This window comes from Caenorhabditis elegans, chromosome I, assembly GCF_000002985.6.
Source record: "Caenorhabditis elegans chromosome I".
Lineage (NCBI taxonomy): Eukaryota > Metazoa > Nematoda > Chromadorea > Rhabditida > Rhabditidae > Caenorhabditis > Caenorhabditis elegans.
This window is the reverse complement of record NC_003279.8, coordinates 3,210,382-3,233,315: the sequence shown is the minus strand read 5'-3', so window position 1 is coordinate 3,233,315 and position 22,934 is coordinate 3,210,382. Positions and strand designations below refer to the sequence as shown.

Genomic DNA, 22,934 nt, shown 5'->3' with positions numbered 1-22,934 from the left:
AAAAATTGAATAGGATAGCTTGGAGAAATGTGTTTATGCTGAGAAAAAAAAATAAATTTAAATTTAAAATTAAAATTAAAATAAAAATGATACACAAATCGAGAAATAAATAAGGAAAATATGGAAACTGGGATCAGCGAAAGTATGGTTTTTGGTACATGACAATTAGAGAAATGAATTGGATAACTCGTTGGCTCACAATCAGTTGATAGGAAGAAGGATTGATGGGCTCAATGAGCTGCATCTCCAGCTTTTCCGGCGACTCTTTTGAATTCGTTCATGTTGAGAGCAGACAGAGGTGTTCCGAAGACTGTAAGCTTGACGAGCTCAGTGACCTGGAAAAAAGGAAAAAATTGGAGGAAATTGGAAAATTATAATAATTTTGCTCTGAACCAGGGGTGGGCGGCAAACGATTTTTCCGGCAAATTGGCAAATGTCGAATTTGCCGGAAAAACGGCAAATTGCGGTTTTGCAAATTTTTTTTTTTGGAAATTTCAGAATTTAAATTTCAATCGGCAAAATTGTACGCATCCTATGAATATTTCTACATTTATTTTGAAAAGTAGGCAAATTCTATGAAAATATCTAAAGAAAATGGGGAAAAAATTTCAAAAAGGCATAGTTTTAAGTTTTTCCGTCTTATAAATAATCCCTCTAAAAATTTCCGGCAAATCGGCAATTTGCCGAAAATGAAAATTTACGACGAATCGGCAAATTGTCAGATTTAAAAATTTCTGGCAAATTGGCAAATCGGCAGTTTTCCGAAAATTAATATTTACAGAAAATCGGCGATTTTCATAATGAGACTTCCAAAAAAAATCCGAAAAATTGTTTTGCAGCTCAAAAACTAAAATAATATCGGAAAAAAAACCAAAATATTGTTAAAATCCGAAATTTCGCCGGAATACATTTTATATTAAAAACAATTTTTCAATATTTTTTAAATGGCGGTTTAAAATTTCGAAAAAAAATTTGCTAATTTTAGCTAAATTTCAATTTTTTTTTTTCAATAATGTCTGAGAAGTTTCTTCACGAAATTCGTTCATTAATAAAGCGAGTTTTCGTGATTTTACTGAAAATCTTTAATTATCTTTCTTTATTTATTTAATACGTTTATTAAATAAATAAATAAAAGCATAATCAATAGTTTTGGGTAAAATTTTAGTAAATTTAAATGTTTTCAAAGTAATTTTTATCGAAACTTACATCTCCTCCACCGACATTATTCTCAATGAAAAATTGAATATTCTGAACATTCTGGAACTTGACATATTTCAACGCGACGACTTGTCCGTGCCCTTGAATAGAAGATTCATCAAATTCCAACATTTGAGTTGGCTCCAGAGCTGTTGCATTATCGAAATCCGTAGTTTTCGGAAGATTAATGAACACTTTGACCTTCTTTGGAGCACGATCCGATACTCCTTTAATAAGAATTGAATGAACTTTGACTGGTTGATTAAATGGAAGTGAGATGATCAATTGCTCATCACAATCTGAAACCAGATTGCAGTTTCCTTCGAGAAAACGTCCCAGTGGAGTATCATCAGATTCATTCAAACATTCCATTTGTTTCTTATCGACAAGAGGTGTCAAGTCCATTTGACCAGCAACCAGTGAGTCGGCTGCCGAGTTGTCTGCGTACTTTTTCACCATTGTTTCCAGTGCTTTTGCATCGGCTCCTTTCATTTGTTCCACGCGGACTCTGCAAATTTTTATTTTGGGGAGTAGAGTTTCTGAGGTGGGCGGATATTTTTTTCGGATATTTTCTAATAATGAATTTATCAATAAGTATTGATGTAGTTATTCTGGAAGAAATGTAACCAAATCAAAGAGTAACTATTAAGCAACATTTTAATATGATAAAATCTAGAAAAATTCTACAAGTTTTCCTTACCGAGACCTTAAAACTTATTAGCCGAGCAACATCGGATATCGGATATTACGGATATCGGATAATGGACTTGCATATCGTTTATACAGAAAACTTGTAGAATTTTTCTAGGTTTTATCATATTAGAATGTTGCTTAATAGTTACTTTTTTGTTCGGATACATTTCTTCCTGAATAACTACATCAATACTTATTGATAAATTCATTATTAGAAAATATCCGAAAAAAATATCCGCCCACCTCTGTAGAGTTTGTGGGTATTTTGCTTAAATAGACTAAAACTGGTCCAAAACCACCGAATTTCATAATGAGACTTCACAAAAAATTTCCAAAAATTTTTTATGGCTGGTCAAAATTTAAAAAAAAAGAGCCAAATTTTGCTAAAATCTGAAATTTCGCACACTTTTCTTTGTCACAGCCGCTGGATTTTAGTTTTTCTGGAATTATCACCGTTTAATCCTTATTTTGGTAATTTATCTCGCGGAAATTCGTTAATTGAGACAACTTTTAGACCGATAGGCATCCAATTTTGATAATTTTTGGATGCCTATCGGCCTAAAAGTTGCCTCAATTAACGAATTTCCGCGAGATAAATTACCAAAATAAGGATTAGAGGGTGATAATTCCAGAAAAACTAAAATCCAGCAGCTGTGACAAAGAAAAGTGTGAGAAATTTCAGATTTTAGCAAAATTTGGCTTTTTTTTTTTCGAAACTCTGCAATTTTTTATTTTGTGCTCAACTGTGAAAAAAAATTATAGAATTAGGTTTTCTGAATTTTTTATTTTTTTTTAATTTTTTTTTTTTAATTAAATTTTTTCCAAATATAAGAGAAACGGCTGAAAATTTGATTCTTCGAATTTTTTACAAAAGTTGAGTGAATATTTTTTTTTCGATTATGCGATATCTGAAAAATCGAAAACTTTTCGTTTTTCCTATTTTTTCAAAAAAAGCTCAATTTTTTTTCTTTTTTTTCTTCTTTTTAGAAAAAAATGTATGTTCTCTTATGTTCTTTTTCAGGAACATTAACAAAATTTAGTAAAAAATAAAGTTTATTTTATTGTCAGAAAAAGATTTTTTTTCGATTTTCCGATTTTCCGGAAAATCGAAAATGTTATATTAAGTCTCAGAAATAATTACTAAGGGTAAAGCTTTTAAAGCCTTTTCAATTTCATTTTGAATATCCACAAAATATTGATTTTTCAGGTTTTACGAGCCAATTTGCAAGAAATTTATCGGTTTCCAAATTAAATTTTTTTTAATTAATCAAAACAAGGCTCTGCAATTTTCAATATGCTATAATCCAACTTTTTGATCTAAACTTTATATAGGAATGTAATTTAAAAAAGGTCTGTTCCATGTGAAAAAATTATTTATTTTTTTTGAAAAATTTGAAATAGGCCTCGCACCATTTGAGGCCTTTTTCAAAATTTTCAACAAAAATAAATATTATTTTCAGATGGAACATAAATTTTTTCTACATTTCTATATCAATTTTAGATCAAAAAGTTGGATTATAGCATATTAAAAATGGCAGAGCCCTGTTTTGATTATCTTTAAAAAATTTAATTTGGAAACTCATAAATTTCTTGCAAATTGGCTCGTAAAACCTGCAAAAATCAATATTTTCAAGATATTCAAAATGAAATAATTTCTGAGACTTCACTTTTTTGCAATTTCTTCAAATTTCCCGCATTTCTATTCCAATTCCAGATGAGACCCATACCCGCTCTGGAAAACCATGAACGTTGGCATCGAATTGACACCGTTCTCTGAGCTGGTTTTCTCGCAGATCTCCACATCAACTTTCAGAAAAACTGCTCCAAGATATTGATTGGACAGAGCTTCAAATGTTGGAGCAATCATTTTGCACGGTCCGCACCAGACTGCAGTGAAATCGACAATCACTGACTTGAGACCAGCGAGGGAAAGCTGATTTCTGAAGTCTTCGTCGTCTTTCACGTTGATAACTGGCATGGTGTAGGGGAGATGGGCTGAAAATTAATTTAATATTTAGATTACTGCACTTATTTTTTTAAGGTGGTGTAGTCGAATTTTTTTAAAATTGCTTCATTAGACTCAAAATTGTCTCAAAACACCGAATTTCATGATGAAACTGCTTGAAAACTTCTCAAAAAAAGTTATGACTGCTCAAAAAATGGCCTAAAATTAGTTAAAATTTGAAATTAGACCGACTTTTCAAGCGGCTAAAAACTACCTTTTTTGAAATCACCGTCAAATTTTGAGTATATATAAAATGTAATTATCTTGCGTTTTCAACTCGATTTAGGTATTTTAAAGTCGATGGACGGCGAGATTTGGTTTAAAAAATTTAAAAATCTCGCCGTCCATCGACTTCAAAATATCTGAATCAAATTGAAAATGCAAGATAATATAATTGTATACTCAAAATTAGACGGTAATTTCAAAAAAGTTAGTTTCCAGCCGCTTGACAAGTCGGTCAAATTTCAAATTTTAACTAATTTTAGGCCATTTTTTGAGCAGTCATAACTTTTTTTGAGAAGTTTTCAAGCAGTTTCATCATGAAATTCGGTGTTTTGAGACAATTTTGAGTCTAATGAAGCAATTTTAAAAAAATTCGACTACGCCACCTTTAAAATACGGATTTTTAATCGAAAAATGCAAAATAATCTCAAAAAATGGGAAAAATCCCCAAAATCTAAAGAAAAATTAAAGAAAAAAATTGGGTTTTGAAAAAAGTTGTTATTTTGTAGTTGAATTTGTTGAATTTTTCCCGCTGAAATTCCAATTTTTAAGCTTTCGCATCATTTTTTTTGGGATTTCTGGCAAAAGCTATTGTAAATACTCCCGGAACAATGCACGAATATATTTTAGCTATTTAATACGCAGAAATTGTGAAATTTCGTTATTTTTTGGGCGATTTCTGGGGAAATTTTGACCGAAAAATTGTAATTTCTGGGATCACCGCTTCCAAAATTGTTCAGTTTATAGTTCTAGGAGCAAAAGATATCTCATTCAGAAGAAAAAACGAAAAAAAAATTTCAAAAAATATAGGAATCACGCCAATTTAAATAATTATTCATTAAAAAAAAGATTTTTTGAAGGTTTCCACAGTAAAATGCATTCATTCTCAAACTGATTTTTGGGTAATTTTGGGCATTTTACACGCTAAAATAGGTGAAAAGCACTTTTAAACGCTCTGAACACAATTTTAATATGCAAAAAATAGTATAAATTCCGGAAAATTAAGAAAATCGGCATGAAACGTGGATTTGTCAGCATTCAAAATGAATGCCGGTGCGGCGAGGGAGTGCACGAAGCGTGGAGACGCAGCGGACAACAAACGCGCTCCAATGGACAAAAAGTGCGGGAAACCGGGACTGTTCAAAGTGTACGCTTTGTCTGTCGTCTCTCCCATTTATTTTTTGGTTTTCGCGAATAATTTCGCTGAAATTATTATTTATTCCTGATAAAAATGAGTTCCCGGGTGACTAGATCCAGGTCCCAGACTCCGCAGACTGCTGTAACCGACTTTTTCAAGGTAAATTGGAGTTTGAAGTTATGAATTGCAATTATTTAATGTTTTTTTTTCTTTTTCAGACCACCAGAAAACCGAGAGCAAGAGGAGAAAAGAAGATTATCGATGAAAGCATCACAAAGACCACTACAATTAAAGAAGTACAAATTCCTGCTGCTCCAATCGTCGAGAATAAATCCTCCCGAACTCGCGCTCGGACTCCATCCCGTCAAGCGGAATTATCGAGTTCCGGAACTCCGCCAAAAAAAGCTAGAGAAGCTGAAGCAGAAGCCCCTGAGCTTCCCAAAATCCATGAAGATATTATTCTGGAAAATCCGGCTCCTCAGAAGTCAGCGATCGATAAGCTAATGGAAGCATCCGGCCCAGCGAAAAAGAAGGCTGGAATTCGAACTGTTGCAGATTTACAAGCAAGAATAGCTGCAAAAGGAGCAGCTAAAGCGATTCATGAGCAAAATTTGAAGAACAAAACGAAGCAGGTCGATGATCACGTGGAATTGCTGAAATCTCCGAAGAAACCAGTTATTGTTGAGCATCACAAATCACCTCAGAAATCCAAGGCCGCTCGTAATCTGTTCTCACCGAAGAAGCCAGTTCCAGACTATATTATTCCCGGCTTTAATGTCCTGAAATCGGCCGAAAAAGTTCGCGGAGAGCAGGATGATGCTCACGAAGAAGAGGGAAAACGAATGACTGCAGAGTTTCTGAAGAGCTCACGGCTTATTGATGAAGTTAAGGAGAGTGCACGTCAACGGATTGAACTTCCAACTGCGTATGAACATCTCGCTGATACTTTCAAACGAATCGATCAGATCACTGCGATCTTTATCGGTCAGAATCGAAGCTGTGTGGTTCCTGAGTTGATCAAGAATGTTAAGAATACGTCTGGAAAGGATTTTTCCAATGAACATTTGTCACAAATTCTTCATGTATATCCTCAATCATATCATATTGAGATGCGTGAACAGCGAAAAGCATTCGGCCAGGGCGGGAAGTATGAACTTGAGGTTCGACCGAATCTCGTGGAAGGTTCGTAGCTTTCGGTTGGCAATTTGCAATAAAAACATTTAAAAAATCAGCTATTTCTGACGTATTCCATTAAAATTTAGTGTCAGAAAATAGAAAAAATATTATATTAATCGTAAAATAGCATTCTTTTAAGTTTAAAAAGACTTATCGATTTTTCTTCTCTGTTTGATCACCTCCACACATTTTTGAACTCGAAAATATTTAACGATTAATAAAATATTTCTCTATTTTTTAACAGACCCTATTCATGCTCCTGATACTGATTTTTGATGTGAAAATTTTTCAAAAAATTCAAAAAAAAAGCCCTGGTTTTATATTAATTTTTGGAAATTCTAAAAATACTAGCTTTGCTCAAAAAAAAACTGAAAAAAAACACAATTTTCTCTTCAAAAAGTAAGAAAAAACACAGCTTTTTACCAGATGTTCGAAAAAAAAACTTTTTTGTTTAAAAAATCCAAAAAAAAAACAATTTTTTAGTAAAAAAATTCGAAAAAACTCAATTTTAAGAAAAAAATCCGGGAAAAAAACACCGTTTTTTAGTCATAAAATCGGAAAAAAGATAATTCTTTATTCAAAAAATCCGAAAGAGCTCAATTTTTTAGTCATAAAATCCGATAGAACAGCGTTTTTTGTAAAAAAAACCGAAAATACCGAATTTTTATTCAAAAAATCCGAAAAAAAAACACAATATTTCAGTCAAATAATCCGAAACAACGCTATTTATAAATTGGAAAAAACACCATTTTTTGTTCAAAAAATTAGAAAAAAACAATTATTTTTAATTTAAAAAATCTGGAAAAAACACAATTTTAAGTCGAAAAATCGAAAAAAAAAGACACATTTCTTTAGTCAAAAAAATACGAAAAAACACCTTTCTTGTTCAAAAATCCGAAAAAAACGCAATTTTTTAGTCATAAATGCGAAAAATACGCAATATTTTAGTTTAAAATATCTGAGAAAAACACAATCTTTGTGGCCAAACATTGAAAAAAACACCTTTTTTTGTTCAAAAAATCCCAGAAAAACGCAATTTTTTAGTTATAAAATTCGAAAAAACCCCAATTTTTAGTCAAAAAAAAGTTTCCTGCTTACAAAAAACCTTTTTTTTTGCAGATCTACGAGGCTACATTTACGAAAAATCCCCCACCGACGGCGACACCGAAGATCTTCCACTAGTCTGCCCATCAAAGCTGCTCTCCCCAAAGAAAAGCCCCAGAAAACAAGTTCAACCGGCTCTCCGAAAGCCAGAAGTCGACGGGAGGATTCGCCTGGACGCTGCTCGTCAAAGAGACCGAGCTCATGTTTTCCGTTATAAGTTGGCCTCGATTGTCACGAAATGTCATACGGAATTTTTGGAATCTCAAGGATTATGTGCTTCTTCGAATATTAAGAGAATGCATCCATTATTCCGACTTGACAAGCATTGTCCATCACTGCCGCAGGTGAAACTTCCAGAACCTCCTCTACAGAAATCATCGATTCATATTGGAATGAAAGAAGCTTTAGATAAATATATGGATCAAGTATCTCTACCATCATTTGTTCAAAAAGCTTATCAAGACTTAAAATCTCCACTGAAATCAACTACAGGAGCATCTGGAACAGTTCCAATCTCGCCGAAAAAGTTCTCCGAGATGCAAAAAGAGCAGAAGAGCCAGGGAGCAATGTCACTTTTAGAGCGTATTCGTGCGAAGGAAGCAATCAAAAAGGCGGCTGAAGCTTGTATTGATAAGGATCTTGAGAGAAGAAAGCAACGTCTAACACTGCTCCGTGACCGATATGTTCGAATTGTGTGCAATCATTATACGGCGAAACGGGCTCAGACGATGGAAATTGATGTGATTTGCAAATTTGTGCAGTTCAGCTCGTCCAACTCGTCTTCGATTCCTGATATTATGGATCATTTGAGATTGTTGTGTGAGGTCGCACCGATGTACATCTCTGAAGCTAGTTTAATGAACAAAAAGTTCGTTTTTTCTCGATTTTGAGCCATTTTTGCGAATTCTTTTGCATCGAAATCGAAAGAAAAAACTTGAAAATTGGATGATTTCGGCGAACTTTAAAAAATTGTTTTCAAAAAATGTTGAAAATTCGCAAATTTTTTGAAATAAAATGTCTGAAAAAATGTTTAAAATTCATTGAAAAATCGGAAATTCTCTTAAAAATGCTGAAAACTCTAGAAAGCAGCAAATTAGTAAAAAAAAAATATCAGAACATTTGCAAAAATGGGAATTTTCAGAAAATTCAACTTTTTTTTTGAAAATTAAAAAAAAATCTCGATTTCGGGTCATTTTTGCAAATTCTTTTGCATCGAAATTGAAAGAAAAATCAATCTTGAAAATTTCGCAAGTTTTAAAATATAATTTTCCATAAATTCGCGGTGGTTTTTCAGAAATTTTTGAAAAATATCAAAGAATTTTTAAAAAGTTATGAAAAAAATCGGAAAATTTGATTTTAAAAATTTCTTTGTCTCGATTTACGCAGACGGTGTACTCCACGAGGAGAAGAGTAGTTTTTGGATATGGTGCTCGATTTTGTATGATTTCTGCAAATTTTTTTTCTTTTAAAAATTCGTCTGAAAATTTTTGAATTTTTTTAAAAATTCATTGAAAAATCGGAAATTCCTGAAAATTAGCAAAAATGTTTGGAGATTTTTAAAAAATTCGAAAAAATTGTTTGTAAAAAATCCTGAAAATTCCCAAAAAAAAAATTATGACAATTTTCTGCGAGAGTTTAAAATATTACAGATTTTTTTAAATTTTGAAAAATATCTAATATTCTCGAAAAATTCGCCTTGGAAAATTTCGAAAAATTCATTTTAAAAATAGGAAATTCAAAATTACTACTTTAGCATTAAAAAAATCATAAAAATTCTCCAAATTTTTTAGAAGTTTCCAAAAAAAAAATCGCAAAAATTAAATTTGTGGTTTTCCAACAATAAATGGACCAAAATCAAAAATTTCCACCAAAAAAAACATAACTTCTCCTCGAGGAGTACACGAGCTCCGTAAATCGACACAGACATTTGTGAAAAAAATTACTTGAAAATCGTAAAATTTCAACAAAAAAAATTCTAATTTTTTTCCAGATACTTCCGATTCACCGACAACAACATTGAAGCAATCAACGAGTTGCTCGATGAAGAGCTCCAAATTACTCAGAAAAAGATTGATGAGCAACGAAACACCCAAATTGCACAAATGAGCCACCACCACACACCACGGCCATCCAAAGCAGCAAGATCTCTCAAATTTCATTAAAAACTAATTTCTAAGCCATTTGTAACTAATTTTCTCACTTTTCTCTCATAACATTCCTGCAATTTTTAATTTTTTTCCAAAGAATTTCCAGAAATTTCAAAGATTTTTGAGCATTTTTCGATTTTTTCACGAATTTTCCGGAAAAAAATCGGAAATTTTTCAATACAATTCTCCAAAAAATTCCCGAAAAATCACAAAATTTCCACTATAACTTCTCGAAAATCTTTGTAATTCCTGAACATTTTCAAAGAATTTCTAAAAATTCTCAATTTTCCAGAATTTCTTTGAAAATTCCTGAAAAAATCGGAACTTTTCCAAAAAATCCGTCACTTGTAACTATTTTTCTTCTCGTTTTTTCTCTCATGCTCTGTACCATTTTCCAATTTTTTTTCACTTTTTTCCAAGTTATCACTCTTGCAATTTCAAATTTAAAATTTCAAATAAATCAAAACGTTATTTAGAAAATTAAAATGGAATTAAAATTTTTATTCCAAGCTGTTATTCATTTTCAGCGTAAAAATTATTTTCCGCTTGGCGCATTTTCGGTGCATTGCTGGCGCATTTCGCGATCCGTTTTTCAACCGTTTATGTATTTTTCATCATTCTTCAATGAAAAACTAAATTTTTAAAACAAAATTCAATTTTTCTATAATTTTTCAATTCAGAAAATGCTCAGTAATCGCCTCGTTGGCTTTCTTTGCTCCCGGTCATTCACAAAATGCACAAGCCTGCCGAGCCGATTCACACGTGACGGATTACGGGATCGATTACGACAGCAGGAGCTCAAAGAGCTCACGAAAAATCATCAGATTAAGCAGGCGTTTAGTCCAGACGCTAGAACTGTCAGGCCGATGTCGGATTTGTGGAAAGTACGGGATTTTTTATTTTTTAGTTGAAAATTAGTAAAAAAATCAGTTTTTTCGGCGAAAATTGAAGTAGAAAAGGTTTTTTTTTTGTGTAAAAAATATCAAAAATTCATTGAAAATTGAAAGAAAAAGCGAAAATTTTCTAAAAAAAAAATTCAAGAAATCCGCATATTTTCTCTTGAAAAATATCAAAAATTCGCTTTAAAAAATGCCAAAAATCGGAAAAAATGCTGAGAAATGAATTTTGCGCCTAAATTAGTTTAGAAAGTTTATTTTTTCGGCGAAAATCTCCTCAAAAAGTCAAAAAATTTACAAATTTTTGTTCTAAATTAACAAAAATTTGTTAAAAATTGAAAAAAAAAATAACGAAAAAAGACGTTTTGCGCTCAAATTAATTTGATAATTTCAACTTTAAAAATCTTTATTTATTTCAGTGAAATTTCAGAGCAAAATTGGTTTTTTTTGCCAAAAATTTTCAAAATTCAAGAAATCGCAATATTTTTTGCCTAAAAAGTACCGAAAATTGACAAAAACCGGAAATTAATTAAAAATTTTAATTTTGCATCAGGAAACACATGATTTTTGGCGTAAATCTCTAAAATTGTTAACAATTCAATTCTTTAACAACAAAACTCGCTTTTTACTATTTTGAGCCGGTACCTGGTCTCGACACGACAAATTTTTCGTAAGTGTGAGCCTTTAAAGAGTACTGTAGTTTCAAAAACTTTTCAAGGCACATACATTTCCACGTGTCGAGACCGTATACTTTCTTTTTTCATTTTCCGTATTTTTTTTTTGGTTCAAAAATTGTGAAAATTTCGTTTGAAATAAATATTTGCATTATATTACGGGTGACACAAAATCCTGAGAATGCGTATTGCACAACATATTTGACGCGCAAAATATCTCGTAGCGAAAACTTCAGTAATTCTTTAAATGACTACTGTAGCTCTTGTGCCGATTTACGAGGTTGATTTTGTAATCGATAAAATATTAAAAGACAACACAAGAATTTCAAAAAGCGAGTACTGTCGGAATTAATTTATCAATCCTTAAATTCGTTAAAAATTTTTGTCGCACAGAAAGTGGGGCGGAGCGTAATTTTCGCAACACTGCCGCACGATGTTTTTGTCCGCATCTTTTCTTGTTCATTTTTTTTTCAAAAATAAAGTCTCAATTATACTTGTCTTTTTATCTTTTTTCGAATGAAATGGTTGTCTAATTTAATTCTCATAAGTTTGTGAAGGAATTTTATGTTTTACAACTAATTTAGCTAAAAAAAAATCCTCACAAACTTATGAAGAATTAAATTAGACCACAATTTCATTCGAGAAAAGATAAAAAGACAAGTAAAATTGAGACTTTATTTTTGAAAAAAAAATCAACAAGAAAAGATGCGGCAGTGTTGCAAAATTACGCTCCGCCCCACTTTCTGTGCGACAAAAATTTTTGACAAATTTAGGGATTAATTTCCACAGTACTCACTTTTTGCCATTTTTCTGTTTTCTTTTAATACTTTATCGATTAAAAAATCAACCTCGTAAATCGACAAAAGCGCTACAGTACTCATATAAACGATTACTGTAGTTTTCGCTACGAGATATTTTGCGCGTCAAATATGTTGTGAAATACGCTTTTTCTCAGAATTTTTTGTTCTCTCGTAATATAGATTTTTCTTCATAATTCCAACTTTCTCAGGCTCTTCAATTCACACTTGCCACAGGCGTCACCACATTCTCCATAGCAATTGTCGCAGATTCGTGGAATCGCAGAAAAGAGGAACGGACGGCGCCGATTAACGTTTTCGATGCGGTTAGTGGGGGCTCTCTGAGCAATATTTTTCGATGGAATAAAATGCAAAAATTTCGGCCAAAGTCGAGTTTTTTAATGGAAAAAAAACCCCTGAAATCACGTACAGTTTAGGTTAAATACTATTTCGAACCTAAGGTTGAAGCCGGAATCGAGTACAAATTGACGAATGGGGAGAAGCATCTTGCATTGCTTATTGGATTAAATGTTGTGGTAAGTGTAAAATTTTGAATGCCTTAAAAAAATTTTGAAAATTCGCAATTTTATTGGAAAATTTTTTTTTTGAATTTTTTTTTAACCCTGTGTTTTCAACCCTGTTTTTGAAAAAAAAAATTAATTTGTTAAAAAAAATTTTCTTTCGAAAAATCTGTAATTGAAATAGTTTTTTTGCAAAATTAGTTTTTTGAAAAAAAAAATTTTTTTGGAATTTTTTTAAAAATCTATTGCGAAAGATTTGGGAAATTTCAAAAAATTTCTTAAAATTCTAAACAAAAAAATCGCGACGTGAAAACGCGCTCCACGGCCAATTAAGAACACGCTCCACCCCAAAACGTTGGGTCTCGTTAGGAAAATCTTGTAAATTCAAAATTTTTCCGTTGTTTGTATGATTTTTTACGTCGAAATTGATGGAATATATTCTATATAGAATTTGTAAAAAATCGAAAAATGCTTGAATTTCAATTTTTCCCACCAATACCTAACGAGACCCAAAATGTTTTGATTTTCTGCGTCCCGATAATAAGATAAAAATCAACCAAAAAATTTCTGATTTTCAGGTCTATCTAATGTGGAAGGGGAAATCACTGAATCCTTTTATGACTCGATATTTCACGAATAGTTATGCATCGAAGTCATTGTGCTCACCAATGTTGCTCAGCGCATTTTCGCATTCTTCAATCATTCATCTTGGCCTCAATATGTGAGATTTTTCAATCGTTGCGAGACCCACTATAACAGGAATTTTTCTATTTCCTCATATCTGGAAACGGTATCAGATTTGTCACAAAATTTTCAATTCCGGCAGTTTGCCAATTTTCCGGAAATTCTAATTTTCACCAAATTGCCGGTTTGCCGGAAATTTTAAATTCCGGCAATTTGCCGATTTGCCAGAAAATTTTCAATTCAGGCAATTTGCCGATTTGCCGGAAAAATCGGTGTCCCATATTCCTCATATCTGGAAATTGTAGAGCCGTGTCGATTTACGCAGCGTGTGTACTCTCCGAGGAAAATGTTTTTTTTAACTTTCTGGCTGAAATTCTTGATTTTTTAAACCTTTTTTTGTGAATTTGAAATTTTTTTTGAACGAAAAGTAAGATAATGGTCACTCATTTTTGTTGAAAATTAAAAAAAAATCGTTCTCCTCGTGGAGTACACGAGCTGCGTAAATCCACACATGGCCGTTAGAGTTTGAATATTCTCAAAAAAAAATGCTGATAACTCTTGGAAGGTTCAGCTAATTTGTTGAAAATTTCTAAACATTTGCGAAAAATTTTGAACATTTTTAGATATATTTTGGAAATTCTTTTTTTTTTAATTTTGCAAATATTTTAAAATTCTATAAAAAATTGAAAATTCGCGAATGTTTTTTTTCAACTTAAAACAAAATCGGAAAGTTTTTGAAATTTCTGAAAATCTTTTAAAAAGTCACAATTTTTTTGGAAATTTTGGAAAATTTGCGGTTTTTCGAATATTAACGATTTGAATTTTCAAAAATACGCGAAATCTTTCTCCTCGTGGAGTACACGATTTCCGTAAATCCACACAATAGAAAACTCGGCCACCGTCGTGAAAAGTGAATTTTCAAGAAATTATTCATATTTAATTTTAATTTTAAAAAACCAAAACCAAAAACTAGTAATTTGTGCCATTAAATGGATGAAACTTGTGTGCAGTAGAGCGCGTTTGCTCATTTTATCTTTTTTTAAAATAATTCAAATTTGAATATTTTCAGGTACGTATTGTCCACATTCGCTCCACACATTATCGAAAAATTCATGGGAGTAGAGCAATTCTGGTCATTTTATGTAACCGCCGCAGTTGTCTCCTCATTTGTTAGTATTGTTGATAAGGCAGTTGTACGATCACCGATTAGAGCTCTCGGAGCAAGTGGAGCCATTTTGGCAGCTCTTACATATACTTGCATGCAGATTCCTGATGGTAAATGGAGAAAAGTGGTGAAAAAAATTTTGTGACAAATTCACCTATTTTTTATTTTTTTCATGAAAAATTAGGGAGAATGTGTAGAAAATTTGAAAAAAAATCAAATTTTGATGACTATTTTTTTCTTCTAAAAAAACAGTTTAAAAATTTCAATTTAATATTTCGCAGAATCAAAAAATTTTCGATTTTTTTCCGAAAAAATTTCAGAAAAATCAAATTTTGATGATTTCGGTGAGAAAAATGTTTTTTTCAAAAAAAATGCAAATTTTTCGAATTTTTTGGAAAAAACTGACATACCTATTTTATTTAAATTTTTTTTAAAAATCGAAAAATCATCAAATTTGGTTTATTTTGAAGAAAAAAAGATTTTTTAAATAACATTTTTTCAAGAAAAAATAAAAAATGGTCAAAATTTAAAAACATGTTTTTCAAAAAAATCCATTTTATTTTTCGAAAAAAATTTGTCCCATACACGATATTTGTTCCAAAAACTAGGTCTCGACACGAAAAGTGTGCGCCTTTAAAGATTACTGTAGTTTCGAATTTTCACCGATTTTTCCTAGTTTTTCCGAAACTACAGTAATCTTTAAAGGCGCACACCTTTTCGTGTCGAGACCCTATTTTTGGAACAAAATTCGTGAAATCTTCAATTTAATAATCAAAAAAAAATTTGCAGGTCGTCTCTCACTGGTATTCATCCCGAATTTCGACTTTTCCGCACAAAATGCAGTCTATGGAATTATTGCGTTCGACCTACTTGGCCTACTTTTAAGGTACCTGAATCTGGGAAAAATTGCCGGTTTGTCGGAAAATTTTATTTTCGGCAAATTGCCAAACAAAAAAATCCGGCAATTTGCCGGTTTGCTGATTTGCCTGAAATTTTTAGTTCCGGCAAATTCTTATTTTCGGCACATTGCCGGTTTGCCGGTTTGCCAGAAATTTTAAATTCCCGCAATTTGCTAATTTGCTAGAAATTTTCATTTTCGGCAATTTGCCAGTTTTCCGATTTGCCGGAATTTTTCAATTTCCGGCAATTAAATTTTCAATTCCGCCAATTTGCCGGTTTACCGATTTACCGGAAATTTTCAATTCCGCCAATTTGCCGGTTTCCCGATTGTCCGGAAACTCTCCATTCTGGCAAATTGCCACAAATTGCCGGAAAAATTTCATTTTTGCCGATTTCCAAAAATTTTCTGTAATATCGATTTTTTAAAATTTCCAGATTCCGTCTATTCGACCACGCCGCCCATCTCGGAGGTTCACTATTCGGAGTCGGTTATGCACTTTTCCTTCAGGATGCTCTCTGGGAAAAGTATGGAGAATGGCTTGAGAATCTTCTTTTTTCGTCGAGTGAAGATAAATAATTGTTGTTTTTTAAAAGTTTCATATCTCATTTGTGTTACGCGGTACAAAAAAATTCTGAAATTATTTTTTATTTTCACAAGAGTCCCCACACTCCTCGTTCTGTAATAAAAATGAATACTTTTCAGGGGAAAAAACAACAAAAACATAGGCATTGTGCGTCAAACATGTTTATAAAACAAATCATGCAAATATATGGCGAAGTCGGAGAACAAAAATGATACAGATCATGATACAGATCATGTAGGTAACAATCGAAACAAACTTTACCGGCGGTGGGAATTGTGAAAACTTGTGGAAAATTATTGGAAAAACGTGAACAAATAACAGATTTTACAAGAGGTTATGGTGGTGGTGATAGTTGGGTGGATGGAAAAAAATGTTAAAAATACGAGAAAAACTACTTTCCCATATTAACAAGGTACATATTTTTGTCCTTTCTCGGACGACGTTCTGGTTTTCCGGCTGGTAAGAGGGTGTGCTGATTGGGTCCCGAATGGAGTTTGTTGGAGCACGATGGACAGTAGTACTGGCGACACGGAGCCTCTTTGCAGTATGCGCTCTTGTTGCTGTAGACGTTGGTACGTTTCATGCGTAGGAACTGTTGGAGTTTGGCTTCTGGATTCATTCGGACCTGGAAAAATATGGGTTTTTTCTTTACAATTATTATAATTAAAAATTAAAATTAACCTTAACTATCGAATTTAATTGTAGAAAAGTTTAAAAAAATCTAAATTTTATAAGATTTTTGAAAGAAATGGGAAAAATAATATTTATTCGATGAAGCGCGCTTGCATTTTTACTTTTTTTAAAATTTTTCTACTGATTTTTTATGTTTTCAGTTTATTTTTATTGAAAATTTTACGAAAATTGCATTTTTCTTGAATTTTTCGTTAAATTTCCAGTAAAAATACATTGAAAACATGGAAAATCAGTAGAAAATTAAAAAATAAAATATCGAAAAATGTAAAAATGCACGCACGCTCCATTGAACAAATAATTGCGATTTTTTCCAAAAAATCATATAAAATCCAGATTTTTTTGCTGTAAATTATGGAAAATGACCGAATAATAGGAAATTTTTTTTTCAAATTTGCCAAAAATTGAGTTAAATTATTTTTGAATTCCCGCGCAAATTCATTCGGCATTTTCTTTTCGAGTTTTCTGGCTTTTTTTCTTGATTTTCAACAATTTTTTAAATTTAAAATTTGATTTGAAACCCCGTTTTCCAATTTTCCAAGCATTTTTTTCAAAGAAAACTTGATAACCTAAAAAAAACATAGAAAATTGGCCTAAAAATCGACAATTTCCATTAGTTTCAAACAATTTTTGCGGAAAAATGTCTGAAAAATTTAAAAACTGTCATTAATTTGCGCGGGAACTCAAAAAACGTCGTTTTTTTAAATTTTTTCAAAATTGAAAAAATCATTTAAATTTTCGGGTATTTTTCGGTTGTCGTTGAAAGGGTTGTCGTTGAAAAATACTTGATTTTCCCGAAATTGTTTTAAAAATTCTTTGGACAATCGAAAAAAATTTAGAAAACGTTATTTTTTTTCTAAGTAGACGAAAAACGGCCAAAATTTAGACCAATTTCTGGAAAAAAAAAAGAATATCTTAGAATTTTTTTCATTTGAAACTTCAAAAAAAAATCAAAATTACCGGTTCAGTTCCCACATCATATTTCGGAGCAGGAAGGAATTTATCCCATAGATCTGGTCCAATTGGATATTCGTTTCCGTTCACAGTCACAGTCTTTTCCTTCTCCAATCCGAACGATTTGACCATTTCCAAGAATTTCCGAGCTCCCATTTCAGTCTCATTTTTCTCGTTTTCCCGGTTTGAGTAGGTGCACGCCAAATTGCAATTCTTCTTGAATCCGGCATCCATTTTCGTGATCAAATCATCGTGTCCATCACCAGAATTTAGTGAGAATGGGCTTCTGGATGACCACATATTGAAATTCTTAATTTCAGCCATTTTCTGTTCCTTTTGATGATCGTCTTTTGCACATTTTAAATGATCGTAGATGCTTAGGAATGGATTGAACCATAAACCTCCACACTCATCACATCCAACATCTTCCATCACGTATGGCTTGATCTCTATCATCTGAAATATGCAATTTTTTGGTTTTTTTTTAACTTTTATACTCAAAATGCTGCGAAAATGCCAAATTTTATACCTTTAGAAAAAGAAGACCTATTCTACACGTGGTGTCAGGCTGCCCCATTTCGGCTTGATCTATGTAGCTCTATGGTTCAGAACGTGCTGACGTCACGCATTTTTGGACAAAAAATTCGTAGATCAAACCGTGATGTGACAGCCTGGCACCAAGTGATTCTAAATAGCTAAAATCTTGAATTTTGCCAATTTTCCCGTGTCGCAGCTGTCGGAAATTAATTTTTATTTAATAATTGTTATATTTTCGCCATTTTTGTCGCTTATCTTACGTTATTTCGGTGTTTTTGGCGAAAAGTTCAGGTTTTATACTGAAAAATAATGCAAAGAACTTGATTTTTTTTGTGTTATTATACTCAAAAATGGCGCAAAAAAGCTGAATTTTACAGCTAGAATTAAAAAAATTTGAAAAAAGGTTTAATTTTAGCTAAAATCTTGAATTTTTCCCGTTTCGCAACTGTGGGAAATTGATTTTTATTCAATAATTGTTATATTTTGCTCACTTTTCTTTGTTATCTTACGTTATTTCGGTGTTTTTGTCTAAAATTTTATTATTTATTTTTATACATTATACTGAAAAATAGGGTAAAAGGCTTGATTTTTTGTGTTGTTATAATGAGAATATCGCAAAAAGGCCGAATTTTCTAGCTAGAATTTTCGAAAAAATGCCATTTCGCAGCTGTCAGAAAATGATTTTTATTCAATAATTCTTATATTTTGCTTATTTTTGTCGTTTATCTTACGTTATTTCGGTCAAACTCAATAAAATAACGTGGGGTAAGCGACAAAATATGCAATTATTAAATAAAAATCAATTTCTGACCGTTTCCACAGGGGAAATTGACCAAATTAGCGAGCAAAAAAATTTAGCAAAAATCAGGTCATTTTTTCGATATTTTTTAAATGAAAAAGAGGCATTTTGAGTAACTAACCGTCTTGCTCGAATCGATATTGTCGAATTTCAGGAATTTCTTCTCCAGTGCCCTATTAAACGCAGAATCCCGTTCGAAAGTCACTCGAGCCGCTCCTTTCGGGTATCCGTAGTCTTGATCAATATCGATTGTGACGAGAAGAACAACTCCGAACTCTGAGAACATTTGAGCTATTTCCTCGGCTGTTACAATTCTCGGGAGTCCTCCAAGAAAGACGGTCCGGTGAATATCGATGATACGGTTGTGACGGGCTTTTTCCAAGATGTAGAAACCGTTGTAGATGAACCAGGGACGGATTTGAATCTAAATTGGAAGTTTTATTAATTTTATTGATTTTAAAATTATTGATTATTTATTTTCTCCTAACCATATCTCTAAATCCTGGCACTGAAACGAAGAAGTCGTTTTGTGAATTTCGATGGCATGCAGACATCAGTTTGATCACTGACTGCTCATCCGAATAGACAAGGAACAAGTACGAGTAGGATCCAATGGCGATCGATTTTCCGCGAGCTGAAAATTGAAAAATTTAAGATTTTTAAATTTAAACAATTTAAAGGTGGTATAGTCGAATTTTTTAAAAATTGCTTTTTTAGACTCGAAATTGTCTGAAAAAAATCAAATTTTATGATAAAACTGCTTGAAAACTTCTCAAAAAAAAGTAATGACGGCTCAAAAAATGGCCTAAAATTAGTTAAAATTTGAAATTTGACCGACTTGTCAAGCGGCTGGAAACTGATTTTTTTGAAATCACTTGAGTATACAATGTAATTATCTTGCGTTTTCAACTTCATTTAGGTATTTTAAACATATTTTGGACGGCGAGATTTGGTAGAAAAAATTTGAAAATCTCGCCGTCCATCGACTTTAAAATACCTAAATCGAGTTGAAAACGCAGGATAATTACATTGTATACTCAAAATTAGACGGTGATTTCAAAAAAGTTAGTTTCTAGCCGCTTGACAAGTAGGTCAAATTTCAAATTTTAACTAATTTTAGGCCATTTTTTGAGCAGTCATAACTTTTTTTTGAGAAGTTTCCTCATGAAATTCGGTGTTTTCAGACAATTTTGAGTCTAACAAAGCAATTAAAAAAAATAAAAATCCTACAATTCGGCTTCTGCTTCACTGGCCAATCGACGAAAACCGTTCCAAATTGACCGAAGAATTTGTTAATGATCTTCCGATTCATCATATGCGAGATTCCACCAACGAATACTTTGTTGGAGACGACTCGTTGATTGTTCTCGTTCCGATGGTTCTTGACAACCGTGTGCACATCTTCGGCGGTGTAGATGTTGCCTTGATCGAAGCTCTTTCCATCTGGAAAAATGGAAAATTTATTTAAAAAACAAAAACTTATAGCGTAATACTTTAAAGGCACAAGCTAAAAAGTTTGAATGGGTCTCCCCGCGATCTTGCATTTTCAAGGCTAAAAATGTTAAAATTCACAAAATATGTTGATTAAAATGGAAATTTATCGATTTTTAGACTGACTTTCATAATTTTTTGAATAAAAATCAGCTGAACCAAAACTTCGGAACGAGAAAAGTCGAAATCATGTATTTTAATATTTTAAAGGCGCATGCTAAAAAGTTTGAGCGGGTCTCGGCGCGATCTCCAATTTTTAAGACTAAAAATGTTAAAACTCACAAATTTGTTTAACAAAATGGAAATTAATAGATTTTTTGACTGATTTTTCATTAATTTATTGAATAAAAGTCAGCTAGGTTACTTAAAAACCAAAAACTTCGGAACGAGAAATGTCGAAATCATGTATCGTAATATTTTAAAGACGCACGCTAATAAAATTCAATGAGGTCCCGGTCAGGGCTGAGCAGTCGCCCAAAAAAATCGGCGATCGGCGATCACCAATTTCCGAAAAATTTCGGCGATCGGCGTTCGTCTATATTTTTATATTGAAAAAAAAACATATTTTAAGAGCTATTTTAACGAGTTACCTTTCCGTTTTTTTGTTTGGTAAGGAAATGCGACGAAAAAATTAACATTTACTCAAAAAAAAAAAAAAAATTAAAAACAACAAAACAATCGTAAAAAAACATGAGATTTTAAAAATCGAGATGAATTTATTGAAAAATTCCATCGGCGATCGCCGATGAATTTTTTTCCTTCGGCGATCGCCGATGAATTTTTTTCCTTCGGCGATCGCCGATCGCCGAAAAATCACGAAAATCGCCGATTGCCGCTCACCCCTGGTCCCGGTACGATCTCATTTTTTACAACGCTAAAATTGTTAAAAACCACTTTTTTTTAAATTGAAATGGAAATTTTTGGCCGAGTTTTCTTTCTTTTTTAAATATGAACTACAATTTCTGTCTACGATATTCAAAAACAAAAAATCTTCTATCGTACTACTTTAAAGGTACATGCAAATATAATTTTAGAGAATTTCGGCACGATCTTAAATTTTTCACGGCTAAAAATCGATTTTCTTGTCTGCTTATCTTAAAAAATAATTGAATTTGCTTTCTAAGCTATTTAAAAATCAGTTTTTTTTTCAAAAATGAGCAATTTTCCTCGCTGAAATTTTAGAAAATTCAATTCAAATGAGCATTTACCTCTAGAAACGTGTGCTTCACGTCTTTGCTGCTGGTTGTTGTTGTGGAAATTGTAGGCGGACATCGAGTCGAACGAGCCAAAGTGATGGCCGAAATCATCAGAAGCAGCCGGTGATTGGCAGTGACTGGCGTATGGTGGAGCCGGGTTGCAACAGAGCACTGTGCTCCGAGAGCTTGACACTGTTGCCGGCGGGCTCATGAGGTACGAGCCGAAACCTGCACCACGATGCGGACGCTGCTTATTTTGGCTGAAATTAAAGAAAATAACCGGTTTAAAGCACATTCTCGAGCACAAATCGCACCTAGCCAAGAGCTCGAGTTGGAGTTTAGCGAATTCCATCGGAGAAATCTGTGATGCAAGATGCATAAGCAGGTTTTGTGCAGAAGCTTCGTGGAATCCGGCCTGAAAATTAAATTTTTTAAAAATTTTATTCTCCTTTTCTTTCGCTTTTTTTTTACCTTTTCACCAAACAGAGAGTGCTCATACCCATTCGTTTGCTGGTAAAAATGTTGTGGGCAGTCTGTGCGACGCTGGAACGATCTGAACTCGTCGTCGTGATGTCTGAAAATTCGAAAATTTCAATTTATTGGCTCAAAAAGAAGCTGTAACTTACAACAGAGAATTCTCCCGCTGGTAACCACGAGTCCATTTTTCATTGTGACCACTGGGAAACATTGGTTTTAAGCTCTGAAAAATGGGAAAATTTCGAAAAATTGACTTTTCTTCGTGGGAGGTCTGAAGAAAACGCGTTTTCTGTGAAGATTCAATACGGCAGAGATAAAAATTTCAATTGAAATTGATTTAATAACACTTAATTTAAAAAGAGAGTTTAACTTTTTCGCAAATTATAATTCATATAAGAAGGAAAGAAAATTGGTGGAAATGAGACCGCCCATGAAGAAAAATCATTTTCTTGTCGAAAAATTAACAATTTCATATTTTAGAGTTGGAATTTTAATTTCAAAATTATTTTAATAAATAATTAATCAATATTTACACAAATGTAAAAAATAACACGAAAAATTTAAAAATCCGCTGATTGGCCTAAACTTCGGTGGCCCAAGACCACACACGAAGATAACTAATTTTCTCATTTTCCAGATGAAAAATTAAGAATTTTATATATTAAAATTGAAATTTCAATTTTAAAACTAATTTAATTTGAAAAAAAAATCAAATTATTCTCAAAAAATGCGAAAAAAATCGATGATTGGCCTAAAATATCGGTGGTCCAAGACCACCCACGAAGAAAAGTGACTACAGTAACCTGTACGTCAACACCATCACGTCAAAATGCACAGACCGCGAAATTTGAAAATAGTTTATCTGAATTTGCGAATATATTAATAAA

At 32.4% G+C, this 22,934-nt stretch overlaps 4 protein-coding genes across 8 annotated transcripts; 2 read left to right on the top strand and 2 right to left on the bottom strand.

Moving 5' to 3' along the window:
* Window positions 1-29: 29 nt before the first annotated feature.
* Window positions 30-3,885, bottom strand: txl-1 (Thioredoxin-like protein). Its single transcript, NM_058726.8, has 3 exons — window positions 3,618-3,885; window positions 1,207-1,705; window positions 30-335 (listed from the first exon to the last, which is right to left on the bottom strand). The coding sequence occupies exons 1-3, from the start codon at window positions 3,866-3,868 to the stop codon at window positions 231-233; spliced, it is 855 nt and encodes a 284-aa protein (NP_491127.1). The 5' UTR covers window positions 3,869-3,885; the 3' UTR covers window positions 30-230.
* Window positions 3,886-5,211: 1,326 nt separating this feature from the next.
* On the top strand, window positions 5,212-10,156 carry cdt-1 (CDT1 Geminin-binding domain-containing protein). Its single transcript, NM_001047242.4, has 4 exons — window positions 5,212-5,414; window positions 5,474-6,437; window positions 7,551-8,403; window positions 9,526-10,156. Exons 1-4 carry the CDS (start codon window positions 5,349-5,351, stop codon window positions 9,695-9,697), a joined length of 2,055 nt encoding a protein of 684 aa, NP_001040707.1. The 5' UTR covers window positions 5,212-5,348; the 3' UTR covers window positions 9,698-10,156.
* Window positions 10,157-10,360: 204 nt separating this feature from the next.
* Window positions 10,361-16,028, top strand: rom-5 (rhomboid protease). Of its 2 annotated transcripts, none has more exons than NM_001393189.1 (7): window positions 10,361-10,566; window positions 12,262-12,375; window positions 12,487-12,585; window positions 13,149-13,291; window positions 14,324-14,529; window positions 15,209-15,305; window positions 15,755-16,028. In NM_001393189.1, the coding sequence occupies exons 1-7, from the start codon at window positions 10,366-10,368 to the stop codon at window positions 15,894-15,896; spliced, it is 1,002 nt and encodes a 333-aa protein (NP_001379293.1). In that variant the 5' UTR covers window positions 10,361-10,365; the 3' UTR covers window positions 15,897-16,028. The 2 variants fall into 2 exon arrangements, with proteins under 2 accessions (NP_001379293.1, NP_491125.4); NM_058724.6 differs by having other exon boundaries at window positions 12,511-12,585; window positions 15,755-16,020.
* fog-1 (RRM domain-containing protein) lies at window positions 15,950-22,270 on the bottom strand (the record flags this gene model as incomplete). Of its 4 annotated transcripts, none has more annotated exons than NM_001381586.4 (9): window positions 15,950-16,528; window positions 17,554-18,003; window positions 19,005-19,307; window positions 19,372-19,517; window positions 20,114-20,326; window positions 21,583-21,830; window positions 21,885-21,985; window positions 22,042-22,144; window positions 22,197-22,270. In NM_001381586.4, 5 exons carry the CDS (start codon window positions 20,196-20,198, stop codon window positions 16,295-16,297), a joined length of 1,218 nt encoding a protein of 405 aa, NP_001367956.1. The 4 variants fall into 4 exon arrangements, with proteins under 4 accessions (NP_001367956.1, NP_001367957.1, NP_001300469.1 ...); NM_001381585.1 differs by having other exon boundaries at window positions 16,295-16,528; NM_001313540.3 differs by lacking the exons at window positions 20,114-20,326; window positions 21,583-21,830; window positions 21,885-21,985; window positions 22,042-22,144; window positions 22,197-22,270 and having other exon boundaries at window positions 16,295-16,528; window positions 19,372-19,437.
* Window positions 22,271-22,934: the final 664 nt, after the last annotated feature.